General features: G+C 42.2%; 3 protein-coding genes across 5 annotated transcripts in view; 1 reads left to right on the forward strand and 2 right to left on the reverse strand.

The window, feature by feature from the left end:
• Positions 1 to 281: 281 nt before the first annotated feature.
• Positions 282 to 12,034, reverse strand: ppp1r2 (protein phosphatase 1, regulatory (inhibitor) subunit 2). The gene is made up of 6 exons (XM_079739264.1): positions 11,688 to 12,034; positions 7,456 to 7,563; positions 7,070 to 7,153; positions 5,296 to 5,399; positions 3,526 to 3,756; positions 282 to 2,923 (listed from the first exon to the last, which is right to left on the reverse strand). The coding sequence occupies exons 1-6, from the start codon at positions 11,816 to 11,818 to the stop codon at positions 2,904 to 2,906; spliced, it is 678 nt and encodes a 225-aa protein (XP_079595390.1). The 5' UTR covers positions 11,819 to 12,034; the 3' UTR covers positions 282 to 2,903.
• Positions 12,035 to 12,594: 560 nt separating this feature from the next.
• On the reverse strand, positions 12,595 to 16,354 carry LOC307077957 (protein ANKUB1-like; the record flags this gene model as incomplete). The annotated part of the gene is made up of 6 exons (XM_079739478.1): positions 12,595 to 12,676; positions 12,792 to 13,700; positions 13,833 to 13,947; positions 14,220 to 14,436; positions 15,875 to 16,018; positions 16,265 to 16,354. 6 exons carry the CDS (start codon positions 16,352 to 16,354, stop codon positions 12,595 to 12,597), a joined length of 1,557 nt encoding a protein of 518 aa, XP_079595604.1.
• Positions 16,355 to 17,221: 867 nt separating this feature from the next.
• The window catches only part of rnf13 (ring finger protein 13), a 35,978-nt gene continuing 26,682 nt past the window's right edge, over positions 17,222 to 26,517 (forward strand). The window contains exons 1-4 of one of the 3 annotated variants that reach the window (XM_079740136.1): positions 17,241 to 17,307; positions 17,408 to 17,436; positions 18,869 to 19,065; positions 20,224 to 20,304. In XM_079740136.1, the coding sequence (XP_079596262.1) occupies positions 18,952 to 19,065; positions 20,224 to 20,304 (195 nt within the window). In that variant the 5' untranslated portion in view covers positions 17,241 to 17,307; positions 17,408 to 17,436; positions 18,869 to 18,951. Of the gene's footprint in view, positions 17,437 to 18,868; positions 19,066 to 20,223; positions 20,305 to 26,517 lie in introns of all 3 variants that reach the window. The other 2 variants (XM_079740135.1, XM_079740137.1) reach the window with 2 other exon arrangements.

Consider the following 26,517-nt stretch of genomic DNA (forward strand, 5'->3'; position numbering starts at 1 on the left):
GTTTCACTTCTTATGACAAATGTACTTATTGTAACAAATGCACTTATTGTAAGCCGCTTTGGATAAAAGCGTCTGCTAAATGCCCTAAATGTAAATGTAAAACCTTCCACAAGCACAGGTGCAAGTCACATTTGAAATAATGCACTTTGTACGTGATCATGCATAAATAGAGGTATAGACATTGTTACATCCAAGCCTTTTGAATTAAGAACCGTAACTGTTGGAACTTAATGCAATTTTAGCATTTTGTAATATAATTAATGACATAGGTCCGAGGTACATTGATTTTGCTAACATTGTTTAATGAAGAAACAAAAATGCACATCTTTGTGATTAAGTACATGCAAATTCGAAATACAAAAACATATGAATCAGACAATCTTGAGACACACTTAAGGAGACATGTTTTTCTGTGTTTGTTTGAAACCATGGTCAATATTTAGCTATTCAAAAGCAAGGTGAGGGCAGGAGAAAGAGGGCATGGCATATCCATAGCATAGATTGATACACACTTACATGAATACAGTGAAGTATTGCAATCTCCAACTTGAGGTTAAAGTCAACTTGTGAATAAATGTGTGCACAGTCGATCCTCTTATCTCAAGTAACAAAGCTAACGAAACTCTTAAGCATCCTTTTTGCAAAAAGTCACACGTAGAATAAGAGGTTTGTCAGATTTAAGCCACATCAAGTATGAGCTATAGCAGATTGAGAATCTGAGTGAAGAGGGGGCAATAGATACAGCTTTGATCACGCATTATCCACTCTTAAATAATAAAGAAACAGAAGCATGCCACACAAAGACAAAGTAATTTTAAAATTTGAGTTTCAGTAATTGTATTCAAGTCAAATTCCTAGCCAGGCAGACTCAGCTACTTGTATTATGGTTCAGATATTAAATCCAGATAATTGTATCAATAATGTTCCTAAAGCATGTATGCATGTCAACATCATGCTTTGAACTAAGTTTTTGTCTACCACTGGATATATTCAGGAGTTCGAGTTTAAACTGACATTTTCAGAACTAATGCAAGTAAAGTGTAAGCTTTGATGTAAGCTCAGTGATTCAGTGTTCTGCTCTTGGAGCTGTAATACTACTCCCTAAAGCCACAAGGCTCAAACTCAATATAGCGGCCCAATCTGTGTAATGACCAACAAACAGTCTTCTGACGTGTGCATAAGGCCTGAGGGGCAGATGCATGTACAGAGAAGCTTTTAAAATATATGACAAGACATGATTAGAGTTCTAATAAATTAACACAGTAATGGGCAATCACACATTTAAGGGCAATATGTAATATCCGGTTATAACAGTGCGTACAACTACATTTAATATAGCATTATATGAAAACCCCTTTTCACATCTTTACAAGACCTTCGTATTACATAAAATGTGCTTTCTATACTCTTTCAGACCTTCCTCCACATTGAATCTTTTGAACATAAGTTAAATCACAAGTGGTATTTTCCTCTTGTCTAAACTCTAATATGCCAGAAGGGATAAATAGCACTTAAGACAGTCTATCTCTTACTCTCCCAGAGCCTTCCAAAGCTCTCTTCACAGAACCAGCAGAAAGACTTGTGCTGGGAATTTAAGACAAGGCAAATGCAACAACCGGCAGCTTTACATTACAAAACTTTAATTCATCCTGTAAAAAAAAAAAAAAAGTCCTCTAAATGTCAAAAAAGATACACCATCAGGGGCAACATAGCCCCGCCAGTTTTGAGAATGCTGATTTAATTTAACCGTAACTTTGTATAATTTATAATAATTTATAGATTGAGCAAAGTTCCTGTTATGGAAGACATGTCTTGCATAACATGTGAGACATGACATTCTGAACTGACAGAATGCTCCGTATTTAACAGAGACGTTGATGTATGAGGGATAAGTAGATGTATCGAGAGCATTACTGCAGCGGCAAGGAAAGGGATTTTTCTGTATTGGAATTCAGATTTTAACCGGGAAGCCATGCTATAAATCGTTCATGAGTGAGATTGGTTCAATATATTTTAAATACATATATTTATATCTTAGTCGTGAATATTCTGCTGGTTATCAAGTAGAGGTGAAATAATAATAGGTCCAATTACATATAGGGTTATTCAGAAGCCTCTATAATTGGTCATGAATAGTACACTGGAATAAAGATATGGTCACACACAATCATAATCGAATGGCATTACGTTTCATAACCATAGAGTGCTAATTGGCATTATCATTGTTATTATGAGTCATACTATGGGGACACCAGAAACCTCCTCAAGGTGATTTAGATAAAATGTGTGGGGAATGGGAAAAAACAAAGGAGAGCCAGGTTATGGGTCATAAATAAATGGAACCCTTACTCACTACTGCAACCACCATTGAGATAAATAATGCAGGGGGCCCCGCGTCGATAGGGCTGCTGTGGAGAGACAGTGGATCTGGTCAGCGGGCCCACTCTGCTCAACAACAGGGAGGAGAGGGCTACCTGCTTCATAACAATCAGTGGTCCAGCACAGTCTTTCAAGAGGGTTTCGGGGACAAGTCCCGGTTCTTAGTCCTTGGCGCGAATCAAGTGTGAGAGAGGTCAGAAAGGGAAACGAATAGGCTTCTTGGCAACGGTGGAAGTCAGTTGTCTGCATTAGCATCCCTTCCAGAAGTAAAAGGTCAAAAACACGTTGTTTTTTTTTAAGGGGTGTATTGCACTGCATTGTTACGTTGTTTAAAGGAGTTGTAGACAAGGACGATAGGCCGGCAATGTTATTGGCTGTTGAAGGTGTTGAATTATAGTTGGTGTGGAGTTGGTGGTCGGCTGGTTGGTGCAACACCAGGACAGCGAGTACAGTAGCGTTGTAGTCCGTCTGGATCAGAGCAGAGATGAGCAGGATAACACAGGGACAAAGCGACGGGCCCACTCCTAGGAGTCCAGAGATTCAGCTAGGAACCAAGAGAAGAGCGTGAGAGACACACATGACAGAAAAATGAGGAAAACAAAAGCAATAATCATAGTCTCTTCTGTTACGCTATTCGTTAAGTGATGAGGTCCATTTTGCCCTGAAATACAGGGATTGGAGCACACGGATGGTTACAGGACAACAAGATAAGCTCAAGTTTGACAGCTTTAAATCGAATGGTTTCGCAATGTTTGTGTCGCTTCATGCAAGACCACCATTTTGATTCAGTTACTGTATTCCCTCGGAGCCAACCGTTCCACAATATCTGGGATACAGCATGGATTACCTGTGTCAACACCTGCCTGCTTAAACGGAAGGTCTCCTGGCGGACTGAATAAACCCATGGATGTAAATATAACAATGGAGCCGCTTCACCCATGTCCGGTCCCATTCCAGAGCTACGCATTCATCTCTGTGAGTGACAATGCTGACAGCCAATCAAAATCCTGTCTTGAGTCGCCCAGCTTAACTTGCTCTATCAATCAGCCGTTCAGGGGGAGTCACATAGTGACAGAGTGCAAATGAACGAAAGAGGCCGAGAGCACAATTACTGAAGCGTTCCTGAGGGCCAGAACTCTTCCTCACCTTCCTGCGGAGGGTCAACGTGGATTTCCTCCGTCTCCTCCACCTTCTCCTCCTTCTCCTCTGTTGGTGCTGCTGCCGTGGCCACCTCCTCTGTCACGTCCCTCATCTCTTCGTCTTCGTCCTCATCCTCGTCTTCGTCATCCTCGTTGGCGATGAGCTGACGGGCGAGCTTGATGTTCATGCCTTCGTTGTAGTGCATCTTCCTCATCATCTGAAACTGTGACCTCTTAGCTATGAGAGAGGGAGAGACATTTGGAGTGGGTTACCAACAGCTGGTGTGCAGCGGCTTTATTGGGGCTTATTAACACTTGTACACTTGCTAACTACTACACTATTGGCTAAAGAGAAAGTACTAGTACGTCAAATTTAAAATGAGAAGGAGGGACATAAGAGAGAATACAAAAATAGATGGCAGAAAAAAAAAAAGCAGTGACGCTTTTTTTTGGGTCTTGCCAACGCAGACACAGAACTTGAACTGCAGACTCAATTCTTCCCGCCCTTTCACGGTCGTGCTTCAGTAAAGACTGATCTCTCCGGCCTAATCACCAACATTTACGACCAGTCCCTGATACGGGTGAATCCGCTGCCATCCGGTCCACCGTTGCCGTTTTTCGGTTTTTGTTTTGAGACATGAACAAATATTTCACCATAGTTACAGTGGACATTTCCATGTTATCTGCTAACAACTTAATGAGTAAAGTTTTCAATAACATAACAAGGTGAAGTTACATATTAACCCCCCCCCCCGTATGGAGCCAGATCCCTTTTCCTGCTGCCTTGCTTCTGCTTATATTGCAATGCAAAGGGTTGATCTATCTAATGGATTCATCCACATATTGCTGTAATCTGCTATAAGCTACTACACGCTACATTGCTACAAATCCATGATGATGAAGAAGTGGTTTGAGATGCTAGGATTAAACATCACTCAATGAGGAGAGTAACGGGGTTACATAAGAAATATAAAAAGAATGGAAGGCGAAGCAACTTCAAAAGCAGTCAGACTACAGACGACACCGGGCATCTGTAGTGGGTCTATTTTTGTAAACAATAATTTGAGAGAAAGCATCACTGCTAACTGGGGCTGGGGGGAGACATCCAGCTATGATGAGGTGGATGGAGTATATGACCCAGTTACCATATATGGAAGTGAGCGACATTTAGCTGGGAGACCGTTAGAGGCCACACTCGCAATGAGAGACCTGAGTGAAAGATGAACGGAGAGAGGCCGAGGGTGTGTGTTGGTCGGGTGCTAGCATGTGCCAGAACTTGAACACATTATTACTGTAGAGATGATGGGAATGTTATGGACTTGAATCTGTAAATGGAATAAATAGATTACACAAGGTACACTAAATCAAAAAGTTTGGAAATTGTAGCGTGAGATGCCTCAGCTGCCAATCACGTCTAGGAGGACACGTTAGCCTTCTAATCTAGTCCAAGAGACAGTTGACATCTGTCCGCCACTAATCAAGCAGTCTGCAGTGCAGAGAGACATCAGGCAAGCTAAACTAAACACAGTTTGCACTGTGTGGCTAGGAAGTGCTCTAGAGACTCAAGTCTTTGAAGAGGGCAGATAGACATACAGGGAGAAGGCTTGGAGGCTGTGGTCCCAAAAGGGCCATTGTTCACTTGGAACAGCCCCAGTGTGTTCGCCACTGCTCTGAGGGAGTAATACGGACAAGACGTTCGGTAAAAGTCTAAAGTTCATTGTGTGTGTGTGACTGTATGACTGTCTGTCTGTCTGTCTGTGTGTGTCTGTGTCTGTACCTTGTTCTTCAGCACTAATCTCCTCTTCCTCCTCTTCTTCACTGCTCCCCTCCTCCTCCTCCCCCCCCATGAATCGGTGATCAACGTTCTCTGCTGCCGATAGCCTGTAAGAGACGGATGGGGGAGATGGAAGAAGACTTATTAAAACAGAATATATGGCAGGGAGGCGCGCATGACTAGCCAGGCGTCCCTGGTGTTCTGTCTGCGTGTTCATTCAGAGATGGGATCTCACGCAGCAAACCGATGGACCCAAACCCCATTCTCGGTAGAATGTACTGCCAGGTCAACCTGAATAAAGGAAAGAAAGCGACCATCACACAGAGACGTTTGATGCTGGTTCCAGAACAAAGAGAAGGGATGGTCGCCTGCAGAATTAGACCGTTAAAGTAAAAGCTACAATGGCCCTGGGGAGAGGCTATTAGTCCGGGAGAACCAGCAGACAGTCACTGAGATGGAGAGAACCCAGAGGGAAAGGAAACGATTCGGCCTTGAAGTCGGAATAACGCGAGGAAAGGATCGACAAAATGTGGCAAGAGCAATACATAAGAATGAAAGAATATAATGTTGGGGTTGATTCACAGACAAGGAGGAGAAGAGTGAAGAGACCAGGAGGATGAGAGGGAGCAGCTGTTGGCATATCAAAAAGGCTTTTGGTGAATCAAATGTAGCTAATTGACTTACGAGCCTGGAGCTCACTTACATTCCCTTCTTGTAGCGCTGAGCCCAGGCCCACACCCTTCCTGGATAATGCACTACCTTGTATGAGCACAATAGCCAGGAGCAAAGTCCTACTATTAGAATCCAGCACAGCTCCCATTCGGCTGCCCATTAATCTCACATAGAAAAACATGATTGCTTGAACCATTTTGTGACGCCAGCAAAATGATTTCCTTCCTTCCTTCCTTCCTTCCTTCCTTCCTTCCTTCCTTCCTTCCTTCCTTCCTTCCACACACACACGCACACACACACACACACACACACACACACACACACACACACACACACACACACACACACAAATAGTGCAGTCCGTTTGGAGGCAGAAGAGGCAGAGTACAGTAGACTCTGCAACAGCATTCTGCCTGGGCAGCTCGGGGGCTGCAGGCTATGACAGAGCAGCTGCTTCACGCTGCAGCTCAGCCATGAGTTACTGCCAGGTCAGGCCTGGATGCCTGCCTTGCTGCTGCTAGTTGCTGCTAGCGCTACCGTTTACCCTGACAGCTGGAGATGCGACACACCATCCTTACTCCTCCTTAACACATGTTAAGGAGGAGTAAGGATGGGTCAAAAAGCAGAGAAAGAATTTCCCCCCCCAAAAAAAGGGACAATAAAGGATAACTTAACTAACACATAAACACATCATACTGCCATTTTGATTATAGACAAACGGGTGATGGAGGATAATCCAAAGAATGAATAGGAAACAAAAATGTGTGTACACAGCTAATGGTATGCAGAAGCAGCACTTTGAAAGGCACTACGACTCGCAAACATGTGCGTCATTGGAGAGACCAGGAGGATAAAGCGAAGTAGCTGATAAGACAATAACTTTCAAAGCACTTTCACCATGAGGATAGCTGCCTACACATGCAGGTCAAATGGGTACCTGGGGTTGTTTTTGGTTGGCTGCGGCAATCAACTGCGAGATCAGGTATCAAAGTCTGATGACAATATACACTGGAGCTCTATCTGCCCTCTTCCTTCCTGCCTGCCTGCCTGCCTGCCTGCCTGCTTCCCTCCTTCCCTCCCTCCCTCCCTCCCTCCGTCCACGTACTTTGAGGCTAGGTCGTCGGCCGTAGGCGCGCTGTGACCGTCTGAGTCACTGAGGGCACCCTCGTCGTCTTCGTCACCCACCATCCTGAGGGCACAGAGAGAGGTGTTAGAGAATGAGACGACAGAAGAACCAGAGACCTTTTAGGGAACGAAAGACCGGAGGCAAGAGGGTTGGAAGGGTTTGTGCATGATAGGTGAATGAGACAGTGAGAGCGAGCGAGTGAGTGAGTGAGTGAGTGAGTGAGTGTTCAGGTAGAAGAGAAAGTCGATTCAAATCATGACAGGCAAAGGTTGGTCACTGTTGGGATGGGAAGAAGAGGAAAAAGAAGGAGGAGACAGGAGGACAGCTGAGTGAAAGGAGGGAGAGCGAGGCGTGGAGCTCCTCACCTGTTGTAGGGCGTGCTGGGTTCGTCTATCTTCATCATACCGTAGTCTTTGTCAGCTGGGTGGTACGTCGCAAGGATGTTCATCTCGTCCCACTTCTGGGACTTCTTCCTGCGGAAGGAGAGGAGAAGGGCAGAGGAAGCAGGTTGGTCACAGAGGAGGAACATAACCCACAACAAAAAAAGGATTGGAGTGTTACCACCAGCATTTCTACAGAGCTAAACATATAAACTGGAGTTAATAAGAAAATGTGACCATTGATTGAACAAGGTCACACAATGTTGATTAATGCCATTAATAAACTGAAGAATGTTTGACAGAAAGGTGCCGCCACAGAGAACTAAATGGATTAACAAATAAACTTATTAAAATACTTGGGGAAAGAGGATAAAACTATTTGCATTGCAGCCCTCGTTTTAAAAGACAGTCAGTCTCACTGTTCCAGTTTGCTTTTTATTTGGACAACTGAACTGAGTTGGTCTCTGCTCAAGGGAAACCTGCACCAACCATATTTGCACAGCTGTGTTTGAGACAATAGACTTACCTTTGAAATCCATGCAGGAAATGAATTAGAAAAGAGCCCTGTCTGCCTTAGACAATGACGACAAAATAACGGCAAGGGAGAAAACCATAGAGATTTAATTTCAAATCACGAGTGCTCAATTTAATTTAAATTGTGTCTTTTCTAGACACTGCCCAGTCAGCTTGGGGAGGGCGGGGTCATCCCCTCATCACAATACACGGTGAGGGCGTTTATGAACAGCCTCTCTTAGCAGCCTCAGAAGGGAGAGGAAGGATGAAAAGTCAGAGCTCGGCAGGTTAGCATCAATATTGGAATTGATCAGTGAGGGGGCCTTGAGGACATGCTGTGCGGCTGAGACTCTGAACCGCCTTTGAGGGGGGGGGGGGTGGTAAAGTATGCAAGTAGGCAGTTCGCAACCATTATAATTACACTTAAGAAAGTACTTTGTACAGTCGCACACCTGAGCTCCAACCAGCCTCGTCGGGGGTACGTGACTCACAACCACCGCGGGCCTTCATTCCACTACAAATCCATTCAGCAGCGGTATAATCTGTAATTTAACGAGTGAAATGAAATGAGTGTGGATGACGCAACCTCCATCTGTGAGAGAAGTGGATCTCACTCCCCTGAAGGGCAGAGACTAGCATCAGGGACTAAATATAGAGACGTATTCCTGCCTATGCTTTGCAGAGCATCCTTCCGAGGTGGCCGACAGAAGGGTAGGTCTTGCTTGAGAAGAACTCATTAACCGGAGTGAGCTGCCGCCATGGATAGCCGAGATGCAGATCGGGTGGCATTGTCTCAGAGTGAGTGGTGTGGAAAAGGTCTAAAGGTCTCCAGCGTTGCCGTTACAAGTGTGTTCACTTCGGAGGGGTTCAATCAAACGGATCCCTGAGAGATAAGAAATGGACACACAGGAACATGACATGCAGGACCTTGTTGACTGGTGTTGTTAGGATTAAGCAGATCTCGCCAGGTTTCTGGTGAGTTTCATAAGCGTATCTTTACATATTTTTCAGGCAAAGGGCGTTGCTGAGGTTAATTATTTAGGAATATCATCATCAAAATACCTGGGCATGTGGAGATGAGGTCTTTCAGAATTATTTAGTGAGTCAGAGCATGAGGTCAACGTCCCTAGGCTGATAGAGAGGTGGTTCCTTATGATATCTTTCGATTATGAATACAAATTATCCCCCAAAAATTTCTCTTGTATAATTCAACTCAACTTTAACCAATCCCAGCTCAATATCAAAAGAGTGCTATACCTAACCCTACAGAGGAACAAAAGTGTATACCAGGACAAACTCTTACACCTATTGTTGACCTGTATGATTTCAATTATTCTCCCATTCGTAAAATGGAATATTTTTCCAAGTCAAGTGCCCTCAGTTGCCCTCAGTCGGCATCGATGACCAGGATAAAATGTCCTGGTAGGGGGTTGTTCCTTCACAATATAGTCTAGCTTTACTGCGTGCCACTGCCAACCTGTCAACATATGCGGCTTGAAAGATAGTGAAGGAAAGATACAGTTTCACAGAAGCGCATGTCCTTCTCCAAACACACAGACCATTGTTGTTTGGAATTAAATATGTATGACAAGGAACAACAATAATGGTTGGTTGATTGAAGGCAAGAGACAGGGCTCCCAATTGGAAAGAAAGATGCGCTGTCAGCCCATCGAATTCAGTCGTCCAAACAATAAAGAGTTTGAGTAATGGCTTTAGAGAAATGTTAATGTCCCCCTTAACCAGCAGGTACCTCAAAACCAGCTTTTTATATATTTGTTCATAAATAGGATGTAATTTCCTACAGGTGGACTTGAGTCAAGTTTGATTAAAAAGTACAACCTGGTTTAATTTGCCAGTGCCTGTCTTTCGGTATTTTAAGAATAATAAATGTCGAATTAACTTTGGCTTCTCTTGATAATAAAAGTAAACAAACAAACATAACAAAATAAACAAGTTTATTGAAAGCCCTAAAGCCTTCGGTCATTAAGGTTAAGGTTAAAAAGAAGACAGAAGGAAATCTTCTGTTGACAGTCTGCTCATAATAAATTACATTCTGTTGAAGCTGCATTGGCCGCAATTCAATGCCCTACAATAGAGCATATTGTTTTAAGTTTGTTGGTACAACCTTGCATCATGGTCAATACCTTTTGAAAGTCAGTCAAAGTCTTTCCAAGGTCAGACACGTCTCCCAAGAAGCAGAAGCGGTCTTTATTAACTAGATGAAAACCACAAAGCTTAGCAAAATTCAACTTCACCAGATTACCAAGGAAACACATTTCTTTTGTTTTGCGTTGTGTAGGCATTCAGACTGGAAACCTAACGGAAAATAATAGACTTTACAGTACATTACATTTATTCAGCTGGCACTTTTATCCAGAGCGACTTACGATAGGTGCATTCAACCATGAAGATACACCCCCAAAAAAGCAATATTCTTTAGTGCTACATTTTACAAATAAGAGGTAGAGTTGTTGCTGTTGCTGTTGTTTTCATAGGCCGAGACACGGTCTTAACAGGGGAGCTTTCAGTCTGCGACAGAAGATGTGTAGGGTTTCTGCTGTCCTGTCAGTGTGGAGCTCGTTCCACCATGCTGGTTGTAGCATGCTACAGTGAAGCTACTGTGCAGTTTCTATTTAGTGCTGCCTGGTAACACACATCATCCTATTTTCTTCAGATACTATTTTCGTATCAACACAGAAAAAAATGGTGTCACTATCGGGAATGGAATATATTAATAACTGCCATCTTGCGTGACCTATTTTCTCATAGGGCAGTTCAGCCAAAGGCTGTCGAATAACATCTCGAGAAGGAGAAAAGCAAACAACGCTAAAGACAACATAACATTCGACACAACACCCTACAAGGGCTTGTAAATGCTCCCAACAAATGCTTTACCAGGTTTTACTTTTAGCAAGTTCAAGCACTTACTTGATTATCCACTGGCTTCGAGTAAACTGATGTATAAGAAGAGGTCAAACACTAAACATTGCAGTTTCACTGATTTATTTGCTCTGTATTTATTATATTAATAGTTCTGAACTATTAATTATAATCAAAAAATATATCAGCAGTCAAAGACATCTCCCAATAATGGGTGATTTGCATTAAACTGCTGGCCTATCTAACGAGGGAACGCAGGTCAATAACCGGGCCAACATGTACTTTACATCACTAACGTTACTGGATCTGCGCATCACTAGTATGGCTCTACCAGAACCAGACATTGTCAACGATGAAACCTGAAAGGGCTTGCCTTACTGCCGTGGAATATGTTTGGTATGAAAGACGGTAATCTCGAGTTGTTTGCTGACCGATAACGAAATGGTCAGGGACAACCAGGTGTTTGTAGAAGCGGGCCCCAAAGGCAAGTGCACAGTGTCTACTGCCTAGTTACAGATATGGATCGTAACGTGACTGTGCCGCCCCTGTCACCACCGCTGCCGTTAGCTCCTGCCTGCCTATTCTCTGCACATCTAGCTAACTGATTAGGTTCGCTCGTCCGATAGAGCAGGGATGAGTACCATGGAACACACACAGACTTGGCAATAACTACACATACAGTGAACTCTACATACATGGAGCAATGATGGAAGACATTTAACGACATAACCGCAGTTCGTTGGACCACCGGTGGCGGCTAACAAGTGTTTAGCTAGCAGCCTTGGCTAGGAAACTGGGCTGAAGTTAGTTGGCGTGTGACTTACTGCTGGTCATCCTCAGAAAGTCCGGGCGTTTCTTCGGGGTTTTCCGAGGGCACATCTTCGGGCAGGGGTTTGATGTTCGTCTCGTTGTTTTTGTTCTTCAGGATACCTTTAATCGGTCGTGTCGCTGCCATTCCACACGCTGTGTGACCGCCGCCGGTTTTCTCAAAGTAGGCAAATTGTCTCGTTGCAATTTCTTAGAAGAACGCAATTCCTTATAGATTAATTCAGTTTTTACTACCATAAACCGAGGACCAGTAACGTTTTATATGCACACATCCTCATAACTCTACTCTCTTGTACAAAGTTGAGAGTAATCTATCATTCCTGTGCTGCACACATTGACAGTGCGCACATCATACGCAATACAACTGCCAAGCAAGGCACTACCTTCGCGCGGCTCTGTCTTCTTGGACCCACAATCTCGCGAGAAGTCAATGAAAATTGGATCGTAAAAGACGCCATATTTAACGGGTCAGAAATACAATTGTATATTCAAAAATACTTGGTAGTGGGAACCCTTTATACATGTGTCCAGAAAAAATGATAGATTACTCTTAGACCACTAATGTATACATATTGATTCATTTTATTTCAAGTTAAACATGGCAGGTCCTTATTGACCTCTGTCAAACAAAGTTTTAGCCTAACATTTCATGCAGTGTCTATGCATTCACTAAATGAACATGCTTCAAAAATTGAAAACATATAAGGGATAGGAAAATACTACAACACAACCCAAAAATGGTTTTAAAGAAAAAAAACAGTAAGCGTGTCTCTAAAAGCCTTTTCATATATTTTATTTATGAACAATTTGTCTATGGTTTGCTGTGCGTCACAGCGCCACTTTAGCTTCAGACGTCCTATGACAAATAAAGTGAGGGAACAATGCTTCCTCCTGTGAATGTCTCTAGTCCATTCTCTGGACACACCTTCGGGCCAGGGAACGAGCCACACCTAGCTGCTGCAGCCAGGATTTCTCTGTAAATGTACTTCATCACAGAGAAAAATACATGTTACACGCAAATACAAAATGTATAGGCCTAGGCTAGTGATATTATTGTATACAAAGGAAAAACATATATAATGTATTCGTAATAGACAGACCTGGAAATGGCCAGCCAGTAAATGGCATTTTCCTTGTGGGTGCGGTCGCCACTTCCATGAGCGTTATTAAGCATGAGGGGCTTTTCCTGCGCATGGAGATTTAGCTGCCTTGGATTAGTGCCAAATGTGATAGGTGGCAGCCATGCCCTGCCTCCCGGCGAATCTCTATCCCTGTCATCCTTGCTTTCACCTGAAAAGACATCAACACCTCTCTTTCTACAATTTATTCGTTGTCTCTGTATTTTCTTGCACACAGCATTGTCGGCAGGACACAGGCTCTGCAGCTGCTGTTTGTCTCCCTCTAGTGGCCGTCCGGAGAGTAGACGTGATCCCGTGAGAGGTGTCAAAACCTTGGCTCCAATCTTTCTGGGTACTTTGGTCTCATCCCTCACAGGTTTGGATGACATTTTCGACTCTGTGAAGCCATCCACCAGCACTGTGTCTCCGGCCCTGGATTTAATCGAAGCCCTTGTTGCATGCACTCTCTTGAATGCTGCTTTTGTTTGTCCTACCTTCACCCAGGCTTTGATCTGAAGGTAGACACGCATGGACACACACAACTTTGGAAGAGACATCATCGAGTAGAGCTTGCTGACTAAGTAGCACACACACATTTTGTGACGGTGTTGGAGGGCGATCTGCAAGGGGCAGCGGCCACAACGGTCTCTAGAGGCCAAGGTCACAGGGTTGTTGCTGACAAAAAGTTTGAGGATGAGAAGCTGACCCCGCTCTGCGGCTATGTGGATGGGGCATTTGCTGCTGTCTGGGTGAGAAGTTTTGTGGCACCACAGACGATACGGATGGACCCCCACTGGCCGCTCGGGGCGCGCCCTCCTCTGTAGAAGCCAGTCCGCTAGCTCCAGGTGGCCCAGGAAGGCAGCGATGTACAGCGCCACCCGCAGTTGAAACCTGCAATAGCAGCAAAATATTGATGTCGCTTGACTCGCTGAGTGATTGAAACCCATATCACAGCTCTTTGTATATATTTGACATTTAAGTACACTGGAGTAGTCTGTGATTGACACAAACCATGCATCACACCTCATCACTGCTTTCTCTTTTGACAGGTGGCATTGGATTGCCAATCTGTGTCCTTGAACACAGCCCTGAATGAACTCCACCCATCCGTCCCATGTGTCCAATTGAAGAGTACTCCCTTTAGAAAAAGCAGAACTGTTGCAGTCTATACGAACAGAACATGCCGAAGAAAATATTGAAACGTTCAGTGACATTTTCAAAACAATTGGTCTAGCAGCACAACAAAGACTGATATAGACAAATAGTGAAATAATACACTTTATGATAACAAACTAGTATTTGTGTATAACACCTTCAAGTCTGTAGAGTGCGCAATATAACAATGACTTTAATGCACAAGGTGTCAAACATTCATAAGAGGAGGACATAAGTGGTGAAATGTCATCTTACCCAATTCTATGTCATAGTCGCTCAGTAGGTTGCAGTCATAGAGTTCAACTCCAAGAGCCGTACTAAGTCTGAATGTGCTGACTGGAAGGCCTACATGCAGGGCGATGATTGTTTTGAGCCTGGCTACAGTGGTACTCAAAAGGGGTGTAGGTTCTATAACAGAGAATGTCTCCTGCGTCACTACATTGAACACCTGTATCGCAGGTGGTGGTTTGTTCTGAAAAAAAGCAAGAGAAAGCACAAAAATGTATTTAGCCATTAGAAAGGTTGCATTGTGAAATAATAAGCTTACGCAAATTAATTTTCACAGAGTGTTTGATTACAGTAACAATGTTTTTTCTTGACCTCTATCATCCAGAGTGATTTAAAAATACGTCGAAAGCACTTAAAGAGACAAAGAGACAAATATTATATGCATATATTATTATTCAGCTTTTTTCGGTATAACATGAGTTCAAGTTTTTTCAGAACAACATCTCTTCATAGAAACATTTTTCTGAGAATGATATAAAAATAATAATAATTAATAATAATAATATTAATAATATAAAATATTGGTTTTATATTATTTGATCATTTACATTTATATTTCCATGCTTGGGTCTGTCATGTGCTGTTGACTTGTTTTTTATATCCTAGGGTAATATTGGTAAGGGTGCATTGCTGGAACTGCTCTCTGCCTCCCTATTCCCCATAGGCAGATGTTGCTGTTGGCACACCGATGCTTGAGCCTTTATGTAGCACTGCTATTGTTACTCAGTAGTAAAGTTTGGAGGACAATAAATACCTACACTAACACACAAACACACGCACACACACACACACACACACACACACTCACACACACAGAGACACACACGCATGCACGCACACACACACACACACACACACACACACACACACACACACACACACACACACACACACACACATGCTTGTGGAATGTGATTTCTTATGCAAAGTTGCCTAGTGACAGTCTTGGCATCTGTCTGATAGTTTAAACCAGGACCTTTTTGTCTTTGAATGACTGTTACAACACAAAGCGTCAACAGGATAAACTGAAGACTGAACACTCATAAACCCATTCCTTTGAAAGCCGTTTCCCTGTTGGGAACATAGTGTTCATATCGAGGTAGATGTGGCTTAACCTTGCTGTGTGTGGGTCAGAGGCCATCATTTTCCACACATATTAATCTTATAGCTATTGCAGAATAATTAAGGTTTTACAACATGTATTGTAACACATGTTTTATAAAACAACATTATTATTTAAGACAAAGGGTATGCATTAACAACAATAATTAATGAGTATATATAAAAGTGCACGTTTTATCTTAAATATTTGTTTACAATGTATTAAAAACTAACTTTGAAATGAACTATTTTTTAAGCTAAACAATGATATAACTTGTTGTCCCACTGTAATTAAGACTAATATTAATTTACATATAATTAAGACAAACAAGTCCTCAATAGCATCTTGCTAAACATTTGATGAATTCAGAATGTGCTTTAGTCTTTTCTACCACAATATGACCGTATCACCAAACAAAACCATTATAAACTGACCCGTGTCTTTCAACAAGATTTTATTCTCAATACAAACCTGTTAAAAAGTACATTAATTAACCCTATATTCTTACAATGATTAATACCTTAATGAGGCATCGGAGGACAGCCCCAGGACAGATCCCCACGTCACTCAGGGCCCAGCGATCCTGCAGAGATGCACCAGCGTAACTTAACTCCAGCTCCTGCTGGACTTCCTTGTCATTGGCTAGTTGCAAAAGAAAATATTTCTAGAAATAAAAGAAGATAAGATGAACACCAATGACATTTTCAAAGATGTGAAACTCTTTAAGATATGCAGATATGCATATGGTATATTACTACGCATAGGCATTTCAATTTCTTAGTAGTCTACTAGTTTCCCTTCATCTTTCTCTATACTGCTCACCAAAGATATTTTGGTGTTTGACGGAAATCAGTAAAATAACCTGACAAAGAAGCTCCCAGAAGAGACCCCCATTCAGAACTTTTACTACCGTCACCATCTGCTTAACGGCCCCCACAGTCTGATCCGGGGAGACGTGGAAGGGCTCCCTGAAGTCTTCATAGGAGACGAAGATCTTCATGTCTGACAGCCATCCAGTGGTGCGACCCCGCTGCCTCCTTCCCCTTTCCCTTCGCTGGTGTTCTGGTCAGACAGAGAAGTGTGAGTGAGGCATCTAAAGTGAGGGGCTGGGCCGTTGCATAAGGGGGGGCCGGCGTCATACCCTGTGGTCAGGGCATCAGTCTAGGGTGGGTCACTGGGAGGAAGACCCTTTATCATAAATAAAGAACAGACGATGCATATTCTGTTTTTGTATCTTCCCATTTTGAATTTGCACTGTGCTGTGAACTTTGTTGCTGATACACCTTGCTTTTTCCTGTTGGATAAAGATTATTATTATTATTTATATTCCTATATTTTGTGTGACTTATCTTTATATTTCTATACCTTCCAACTGATAGACAGAAAGCCAGACACTCAGACAGATAGACAGAAAGACAGTCAGACAGACAGACCGACAGACAGACAGACAGACAGACAGACAGACAGACAGACAGACATACAGAATTTCCCTGTGATTTGGGCTATATGTTTGGTAGACCACACAGTTCTGGAATTGAAATACAACAAATCAATATCGGTTAAACAAAATGCCCCTCTAGAGGGTGCTAAAGTATAGCCCAAGTTTATTTCTAATGTAATGAGTTAAAGGCTTTTTTGCATAAACCATCTTCATTTTATTCTCGTTAACTTGGGGGTTCAAGAAAAAACGCAATGAAGTAATGGTTTGTTGAAATAGCTTTCGTTATTTATACAGTCAATTCCTGACTGGAGATAGCAGCAGCAGATTGTTGTCATCACGTGGTTATGTTTACGTCTGGGATATTACGTACTGGAAATTACTGGCAGGCAAACTGACCAATGGAAAATCAGTACTTGGCTCGAGGCGTGTGTGATGGCGGAAGTTCGCATCCCTACACGAAAAATCTAGCGAGCGGATTATTGTTGACATTCTCCGACGTACGGGCCTGCCTGGTAAACGGAATGAAGTTATCACATATCACCTTGATTGTGCACTGTATTACCCACACGTAGCTACAGCCTCTTATGTACACACTGGTCTCTTATTCTATAGAAAAGACACACCTCCTGAAACATTGAAAGGTAAGGATCTACGTCGAGTCAGCTAGGTGGCCTAGCAACATGCTAACGCTGCTGATGGACGGTCAGCTTCAGGATCGCTGGTCTGCCACACCAAGACACGGCGTGCTTCTACCAGAGGCCCCGTCAAGCTACCATCATATGTCCTGTCATGCGAGGGACCTCGATCTTATTCGGTTACATGGCGGTTTCCAAAGTCTTAAGCGGTTTACTAGTCTTGTTATATATGTCAGTGAGATTCATTGGACTGTATTTCACATAGATGACCATGCTCTTCACTGGTCATTTGCTTAATTCTTGCGTGTCGGCACGATACAGAATGCAAGGTGGTGTATACAGCCCTCGAACGAGCTGGTTTAATATATTGAACCCTGCCTAGTTTCGTAAGTTGGTTGTCATAATAGAACATTCAACATCTCTCTCCAGCTGCAATGAGGATTGCTAACATTGCTTTTATTTCCCATTTCTTGCGATTTTCCCTATTAGTTTCTCAAGTGCTTTCAAATTTTATCGACACAGCCTCCCATCTTATCTTTATTGATTATGTTTATTTTATAAAATGTCGTTTATTATTATTATTATTATTATTATTATTATTATTATTATTATTAACCTTCTAATCATATTATTACTTGGTTGGTTGATTCTGTATTTATGTTAAGATAAGGGAATTGCTACCTCCATTAATTGATGTTGGACTATTACCCCGACGATTAGGCCTTGCCCAAATTTTGTTCAAGGTATTGTGGTGTAGTCAGATATAATAATGATCTGACCAAGAAATGAATATATACCTTTAAATAACCATCAACGTCATTGAGTATTAACATTCACTGTTTCTGCTTCTAACACTGTATTCCGGTATTCTAATACTGGCCCTATTTGGAGATCGTTATCGATAGTTAAGTTATGCAATTGCATATTGGAATTCTTTGGGAACTAAAGTGAGCATATCTGAATCTACAGAAGTGATACATAGAGCAGTGCAACTTGTTGGGTGTGCTGGATTGAAACAAGTAGTCTTTCTCTATATAATGGAACTCAAAGATGTCCTATGTGTTCATAATATGTTCCTAGGACATCTGTCCATGCTAGTACTGCTCTGTCTGGACAGTGGACATGATTGATAATAAACCCATAGTTTACAATGGTTGGACGACTTCTTCTTTTTTGTGTAATAGGGTTACTAATATTGTTTTTTAGCCTGAATACTTTTTAAGGAAATGTGAGTTAATGTAGCACTTATTTTTCCCTCTCAATACTATCCAGGGGACCATGACCAGACAAACATGTTCCCCAAACACAACCGTTTGTTAGGCTAATACCATTACCTAGTACGTAATAATCATCAGAATAACAACATGGAATGCCATGGTGTTGCATCCATGTTTCTAGTGGGGTAAATAAAGGATTTCCACCTGCCCGTCTCTCGCAGGTGTGACCCCAGGCACCCTCTGCTGACCTGTGTGAGTGTGTGTCGGGAGGTAAAGCAGCTGCGTTCCACAGAGTGATGCCAAGATGTTGCTGTCCCTTGGCATGCTGATGCTGTCCGCCACACAGATCTACACCATCTTCACCGTCCAGCTCTTCGCCTTCCTCAACCTTCTGCCCGTGGAGGCCGACATCGTTGCCGTAAGTCAAAAGTGTCTGTCTGTCTGTCTGTATTTCCTTCAGCTTCTTATTCATCTGTGTGTGTGTGTTGTGTGTGTGTGTGTGTGTGTGTGTGTGTGTGTGTGTGTGTGTGTGTGTGTGTGTGTGTGTGTGTGTGTGTGTGATACTTTTTTGACTCCTCATATCATATACATTCTGAAAGTGAAAAGATAGTATTCAGTTATTTTACTTCTATCTCCTGTGTGGAGTTTAAGCCAGTTTTTGCTTTCCTGTCCATAAACCATTATTCAAATTTTGTTTTACACCTCATTCGAAAAAGGAAGTCATTTTTTATAACCACAGGCAAACGGCTGACTCCAGAAATTGTGAAAGTAATTTATTGTTACAATAAAGTAATTATATTGAGAACTTACAGTTCGCTATATAATGCTAACATTGAATTGTTTGAAATGGCATTTCATTAAAGAAAGCATTTTTAATGCTTACCTTCGGCTCACATGTCCTTAATATGTTAGGGGGACTTTATCAGTTTTATTAGAGTCAAAGATAAGACATGTAACTTATTTTGGCAAGCTATTATCCAGAGATGTTTTTTTTCACATTGATTGTTGAGTTGGCCCTATAATATATCACCCTCTACTGTACATTTGGTTGAATGACGCGAGGCGTAGGCTGCCAGTCTTAAGTGTTTTCAGCATAGATTGAAAACACACAGAAAACAATTGTCCGTCCGTGAAGGACTCGGATAAACCAAGCAGAAACATGTTCAGAGCTTTAGTAGAACAGCATGCCAAGTTTCAGATGAATGTTCTTCTACTTAGTATGAACACTCGGTTCCATTCTTTATTCTTTCATAGTATGCGCTTTGATCAAAGTCAAATCACAGATCTATCTGAATTTCCCTGGCTCATGAAGTTAGCCCAGTGCTGTTTAACATCATTCACCTTACATTTTTGAAGCTAATGTTCACCTATGTGCATTTGGGCTGAGTTCTTTTTTTTCACAGAATTGTAAAACAATAAAGTAAATCCTTTGCAGTCCAATATCATACCCTATGTTACCATGGATTTCAATGTAAACCTCAGGTTGGACCTTGGATATATGATCCAGTCTAGTCCAGTCTTTCTTTCATTTGAGAAAATAATTACAGAAATAATGTCAGATTTACTTTTCTTACAGTACTCATTCGACAACAAGACAGGAAACTTTGATGACCTACCTGCACGGTTTGGTTATCGACTTCCCAGCGATGGACTAAAGGTGAGCAAAGATTCGAGTCAAAGGTCAAAGGTCACAGGCAGCCTCATCCAAAGCAAAAGACATTCCACATGTTGTGAACAGCATCTTTATGAATACATGCATGCATGCAATAAAATGGTACAGTAAATATACAGTGTTTTCGATGTGAAATTTATGTTTAATTTGTATCCATTTCTAAACATGAATCTGTAAAGGTATCTTTGGTTTTTAGCAGTTGATTGGTGTCTGTCTGTAAAAAAAGAACAAGAGTAAATTAAGAAATAATATATAGATTAATCTTTTTATTTCCTGGCCAAATTTCCTAGAATTCATTTGAACTAAGCGTAGGCATGCCAGCCGGGTTTTAACTTTCGATCAGCATGGATTAAGCTCTTCTGCGCTGAGTGTTATCAACATTAAAAGCTTTGTTCTAAAGTCAAAGTGTGGTCGCGGCATAGACATCACACTGAGGTCCTTGCTGAACCACACAGCTGATCAACAGTGCTGTGGGTGATTCATGTCTGCTCCTCTAAGCTAGCCATTGTGGCGCTCAATCCTGTCAAGAACCGGTCGTTGTTGTTTTTCTATCAGGGCTTCTGGCACATGAACGCTTGCCGTAAGCAAAAAATACCACACACAAATGTTTGTGTGTGAGTGTGTTTCTGGTTTGATGTGTAGATGTCGGTTACCTAAAACAAGAAGGTGCTGTCATGGTTGGATGGTACCTCGTCTGAAAGCCAGTATGGAAGCCGATTTTAATTCTTCTATTTTTTATTTTTGTTGGATAACTTCCATATTTCTCTTAGGCATTGATAGTCGTCAATGCCTGGAAGTAAAAAGTCAAGGCATCACGTGTATTTTATCCTTTGTGGTCTCTACCTTGGAGGTGTTTCGCCTTCAAACCGCTGATACCACTCAGAACCCTTTGATCCTCCTTGTGTGACATGCTTGTGTTGTCAATTCTCACGTTACACCTTGAGGTAAGACAACTTAGCGGTAGATGGCACAAAACCAGATGACACATTACATGTGTCATCGCATATACAATGTGTCACAGAGCAAACACCTCAACCTCAATCAAAGCAGCATACGATAGATAGGTATGTTGGAAGAACCTCAGTCTTGTTCAGGCTCAGTATCAAGAGGGTCAATCACATTAAATGTCTGAAACTCAACCACATTGGTGTGAAATTGCATATGCAAAAAAATCAAAGGTAAAAAGGATGCTTAAGTGTTGCATGTTATCTTTTAAAGCACCCTTATGTGATCCACGGCCAATAGAGGGCACACAAATAATTGCCATCCTTCAAAATAACAATAAATAATTTCCAATTGCATGTTACTGAGGGTCCTAGTCCAGGTCTCCCCTTATTCTGGTCCCAGCTGGGTATCAGTTTCAACCCATGCCAGTGAAGTTATGTGTCTGAGCTGGTCCCTTAAAGTAACTGTAGCAAACCAGCCAGGTCTTTTACAGCAGACCCTCAGTGATCCTAACTCTACTTCTCCAATACTTTCCAATCAGCCCTTTTATTTTTACTTTCGCTTAAATCACTGATCCATTTCATTTTAGATATGGAGTATGTATGGCTCCACCGGTAATGGCCTTGACAAGTCTCTTCCACACTCTTTATTTTTAACATTATGAGGTGTGTGTTTCACATTTCCTGTGAATCAGCTGTGTTGTTCTACTTCTGTTAACCTCATGTAGCCTTCAATGTGTAATCCCACACATTGCAGAACTGCAGGGTTCTTTATAGCTTTAAATAGAAGCTGCTATTTTAAGCTAAGTTGGTTAGTTATGGTCAGCTCGGAAGACAGGGGTTTTCCTACAATCCCTTATCTTGCCTTCAGCTTTATTTTATATTTAATATTTATATTTTTATACTTCTGTTATTTTCTGACTTTTAGGCTGCAGCTGTTGGTACAAAAATTCCACATATGCCTAAAAAGCACGGTGGGGCAAAACATAGGCAGAATATAATCAGTTTGAGGTTTTGATTTGCCTGCATAACTGGTGTAAATTTTCAAACCAACGCTTAAAATAACTAAGCTCCATTTGAAGAGGCAAACTATAATGGTGTTGAACAAAATGAACCAAATGAAATATACATTTAAATTGCGGTTTACACTGGAATACATTTTTTATTTATTTAAAGACTCACAGGAAGCTGTACAAATATTGTAACCTTAGGTATTAAAGGACAGTGAGATAATTGACTGGTGTGAGACAAAGATGGAAGCTTTTGCTCAATTTTCATCATTCACACTATGCACACAAAACACACCATAATACTCAGAGCCTATTTTTTTTGAAAAAGGCTCTGAAAGGAATCTAACTAAAGCCAATGTTGAAAAAGCTCCTTCCAGTTATGCACTTGTCTTCAAGGCCTGTTGCAGTGTGATGCTGATCTGGAATGCATGGCAGAGCTAGACTTGGCCCCCGATCTCAAGTAATTATATCCAAGCTCCGGGAGAGATGGAGATCAACAGTGTTTGATGTGTTAGAGAGAACCAAAACTAGAGCTAGAGAGATCATGTGACTTTCATGAGGAGACAGTTAAAGGTCATGCAGTATCAAAAGATCCAGGGCCACCTTGCACGAAGACTAAACCGACAAACTTTAATACAGCAAGATAAAGTGCAATAGCAGAAGCTTTTGTTGAAAGCAGCGTGACCTGAAAACAAGATTGAGTTCCTGAGGACTAGTGGCTTCTGCTTTGGCTGTTTAATGACAGACCAACGAGCAGGGACTGGGAAAGTCAAATGACACAAACTTGAGTAATGTAATTGAAGGCACTCTTCAAGGCCACACACACACACACACACACACACACACACACACACACACACACACACACACACACACACACACACACACACACACACACACACACACACACTCAATTCTAAATAAACTATTTTAAACACCTCTAGCTTAATGTGAGACTACTGTAGAGTGGCAATTTTCTTCATATGGGTTAATCAATTTTGTTGCTAATTTTGCTCATACATGTGTAATAAATGACTAAAGTATGAGATCCTGTAATTAAACAAGTTGTCAAACCTTGATATTATTAAATCAAATACTACTGACAAGTAATGCCCTTAAATCTTTATATATAATTACTTTCACGAAGATACATTTTCTCATGGAGATCTGCAAACCCTCCAGAAACTAAACTGAACTCTTCAATCTTACTACTAAACACCTTGAGTGGCAGATAAATTGGTACAAAACAAGTTGTTATTCGTCCTTTGGGACGGCTCTACATCACCTGGAAGTATAGTCTGTTTATGTCTGAGTTGGTATTTCTCCCAGGGGGTCCGATTGAGTCTCTCCCATGCTCACTGACGTAGTTTGGAGATTTTTAAAGCTGCCACAAAACCCCTGGCCTCGTAAAAATTCTCCTGATCGCCCCAGGTTCCCATTCTGTGTCTTTCTGCAGATCGGTGCCTCGAGCCAGTGGAAGGCCTTTTTCCTAAAACCTTTGAATGATAAGAACAATGTACTCAAGGGAGGGAGTTTCGGTTCAAGTCGTACAAGGTGCACCGCACTCTGCCGAATTACAAAAACAATGGCGGTGCCAAATAAAAGTGTAGCAATCTACGAAGCAGTCAAAGCCTTTTTATCCGAAACCGACTGAATAACGATGTTAAAGGAATCAAAGCGGCAGGATTTTTAGAGTATAATTCGTGAACGGCTGGAGTTTTCTGAAATACGTAATATAATATATATTGCCCATATTTGGAAATCAATTGCTGCCCAGCCAAAACCAGACTGATATTCATCGCGAAACCCAATCTTAAATCTTCCGGATGGTCTCACGACATTGTTCCCTTCCTCTTCCATAGCCTTATTAGAAATAAGATTTTGAATACGTTTCTGCATTAATGCGTACAGTTTTTTAAGGGTCAAGGATGAATTGGATTTTCGGCTGTATGATTTAGGACTGCAGCTCCGATGTGAATTGTGGACGAGATTTGTTGATGGTTTCTAGTGGTTGATGGTGGATTACAGGTGCTACAAAAACACACACACACACACACACACACACACACACACACACACACACACACACACACACACACACACACACACACAACCCATAAAATGGGTAAATCTCAGTGCACGGTCAAACAAACAGAGTGAAATGGAGAGGACCCTTTGTTTGAGAGGTGCTGTGGCGTCACTGAAACCCAGTTAAACTGACACCCAGGTTTCATTAGCCTCGCTACCCTTTCTATGCCCAGTTTCACTTCTGTTCCACTAAGTATAGGGCAGCCTCGCAACCACGCATCATGTGGGAAGGCGTGCCTTGCGTTTCCTGTGGAAAGATTCTGCAGTGAATCTGCTGTTGTGCAGAATGTTCTGGAATGTATCTAGACTGTGATCTTCAGCTGTACAGTGCTTTTTAAAGAACCTAGTTTTTACACTTTTCTCTTTTCAAATAAAAGGCTCTTAAAGCTTGACTCTCTCCCAAGGTTAAGGCTTTGTTCATTGAGCCCCACCCCTTACTGATTTAAAAAGTCAATCCACATGCAAAGGTACAAAAGGTAAGTGACTGACCAGCCAAACCTTTCTGAACTGACCCTCTCAGGGAAAGGGTAATCCCCTGTCCCACGGTTTTAATACAAAGTGCTTCAAGATAAGAAACCTCTAATATGTTTTATTCATCTGGAGGCCCTGAGCGTTTGTGCACGTGATAGAATTGTGTATTTGAGTAACCAGAACGGTGATGGGAAGTGATTGTTTTCCCTGAGTCACATCCTGTCACATGGCCTTGTCATGTCCCTGTCTCAAGGGCAGTGAGGAAAGAGGCCTTGGGGGGGGCCACACCTTGGGCAACAAACGTGCACAATTAACCAGTGGTGGTCATGTGCTTAAACATCCAACGTAAAATCAATCAGCCAAGGGCCACTACAATCCCTTCTCACGTCCAATTGGATCTGCAGCATCACACCGACAACCTTGATGAGATGCTGTGTGTCCTCATGTTGTGGAAAAGTAGTTTCAGATCATATCTTGCGTAAGCTGTTTTTAAAATTTAATTGCGTTCACATTTCAGGCGTTAAGCCCAAGCCCTCTCCCAGCGGAGTTGACCTTTGAGGCCTCTGGCTCAGTAGAACAATCCGCTATGTGTAATCCTGTCAAATTAAACCTCAGAGACCTCATCAACTGGGTTCCATCTCTGGGCTGGTCTGTCTGCCTGTCTCTGACTGTCTGCATTGGTCACTATTGGTTAAATGGCTATTTCTTTATTTCTTTGTGTCTTGTGGGCAGTAACAATAAACATTTTTAGCGCACGTCGCCGACCGAGCCATTCCACTTCTTGTTTCCAGTGGTTTAAATGGGGTTAGTTAAAAGGGAACTGTAGCATTAATCTGTGTTTGGTGAACTTGCTTCCAGAAGGCTCTGAGAGAGTGCTCACAATGTGACTGTGTTGCCCGACTCAAGCCTACGCTAAAGCCAAACACGAGTTTAACATGACAGGATTAGGCCCGCCCACTCAATGCCGCTGAACAGTGTTATCATTTACGGACAGAACACTGACTGAAAGACTGCCTCCTCAATGCATTCAACATCTAACAAACAAACATAATTCAAATTCACATTAAACTGTGGAAGGGAGCGAGAGCTTTGAGTATGCTAGTTTTGCTTTTAAACGCAAAGTACAAAGTCCTTCTTTTGAAGTCCATTAGGCCCTGAAACCGGCTGGAGGATTATCGGTTGTTTATTCAGTTTGTTAGTTTTGTCTGTTGGCCCTGCATTTTCATGACATCAACAGTGGCATTCTTCGACCAAGAGAGGGCGCTGTCGCATCGTGTTTTGTGAGAGCCCGCTGGAATGTGAGGCAGTGGCACAGTGACGTCATTGACCAACTGAGCAGGGATGTTCCAAAAAAAGGCATGCTGGAGGCGGGGGGATTCCACCCGTCCGTCTTCGTCCTCCGCCGCAGTATTCACCAAGGAACCGCCCCCACGTTGGTGTAGCAAAATGTCAGCCGAAATGTATCGCTGACCCAGGAGCGAGTGATGCATTCTGTCACTTAGAAGCACTGAGCTCTCAGCTTGCAGACCTGAGCTTCTGGATGTCTTGCACCACCCCTCCTCCTACGCTAAGATGAACTGGTATGCTCCCAGTCCAGGCTGCTTTATAAGCGCTTTTTGATGTGTCATTGTGGATTGCGGTCTCTGGGCAGGACACAGACGCATGAGCACTAACACAGAGATTCC

Source organism: Pollachius pollachius (genome assembly GCF_949987615.1).
Source record: "Pollachius pollachius genome assembly, chromosome: 7".
Lineage (NCBI taxonomy): Eukaryota > Metazoa > Chordata > Actinopteri > Gadiformes > Gadidae > Pollachius > Pollachius pollachius.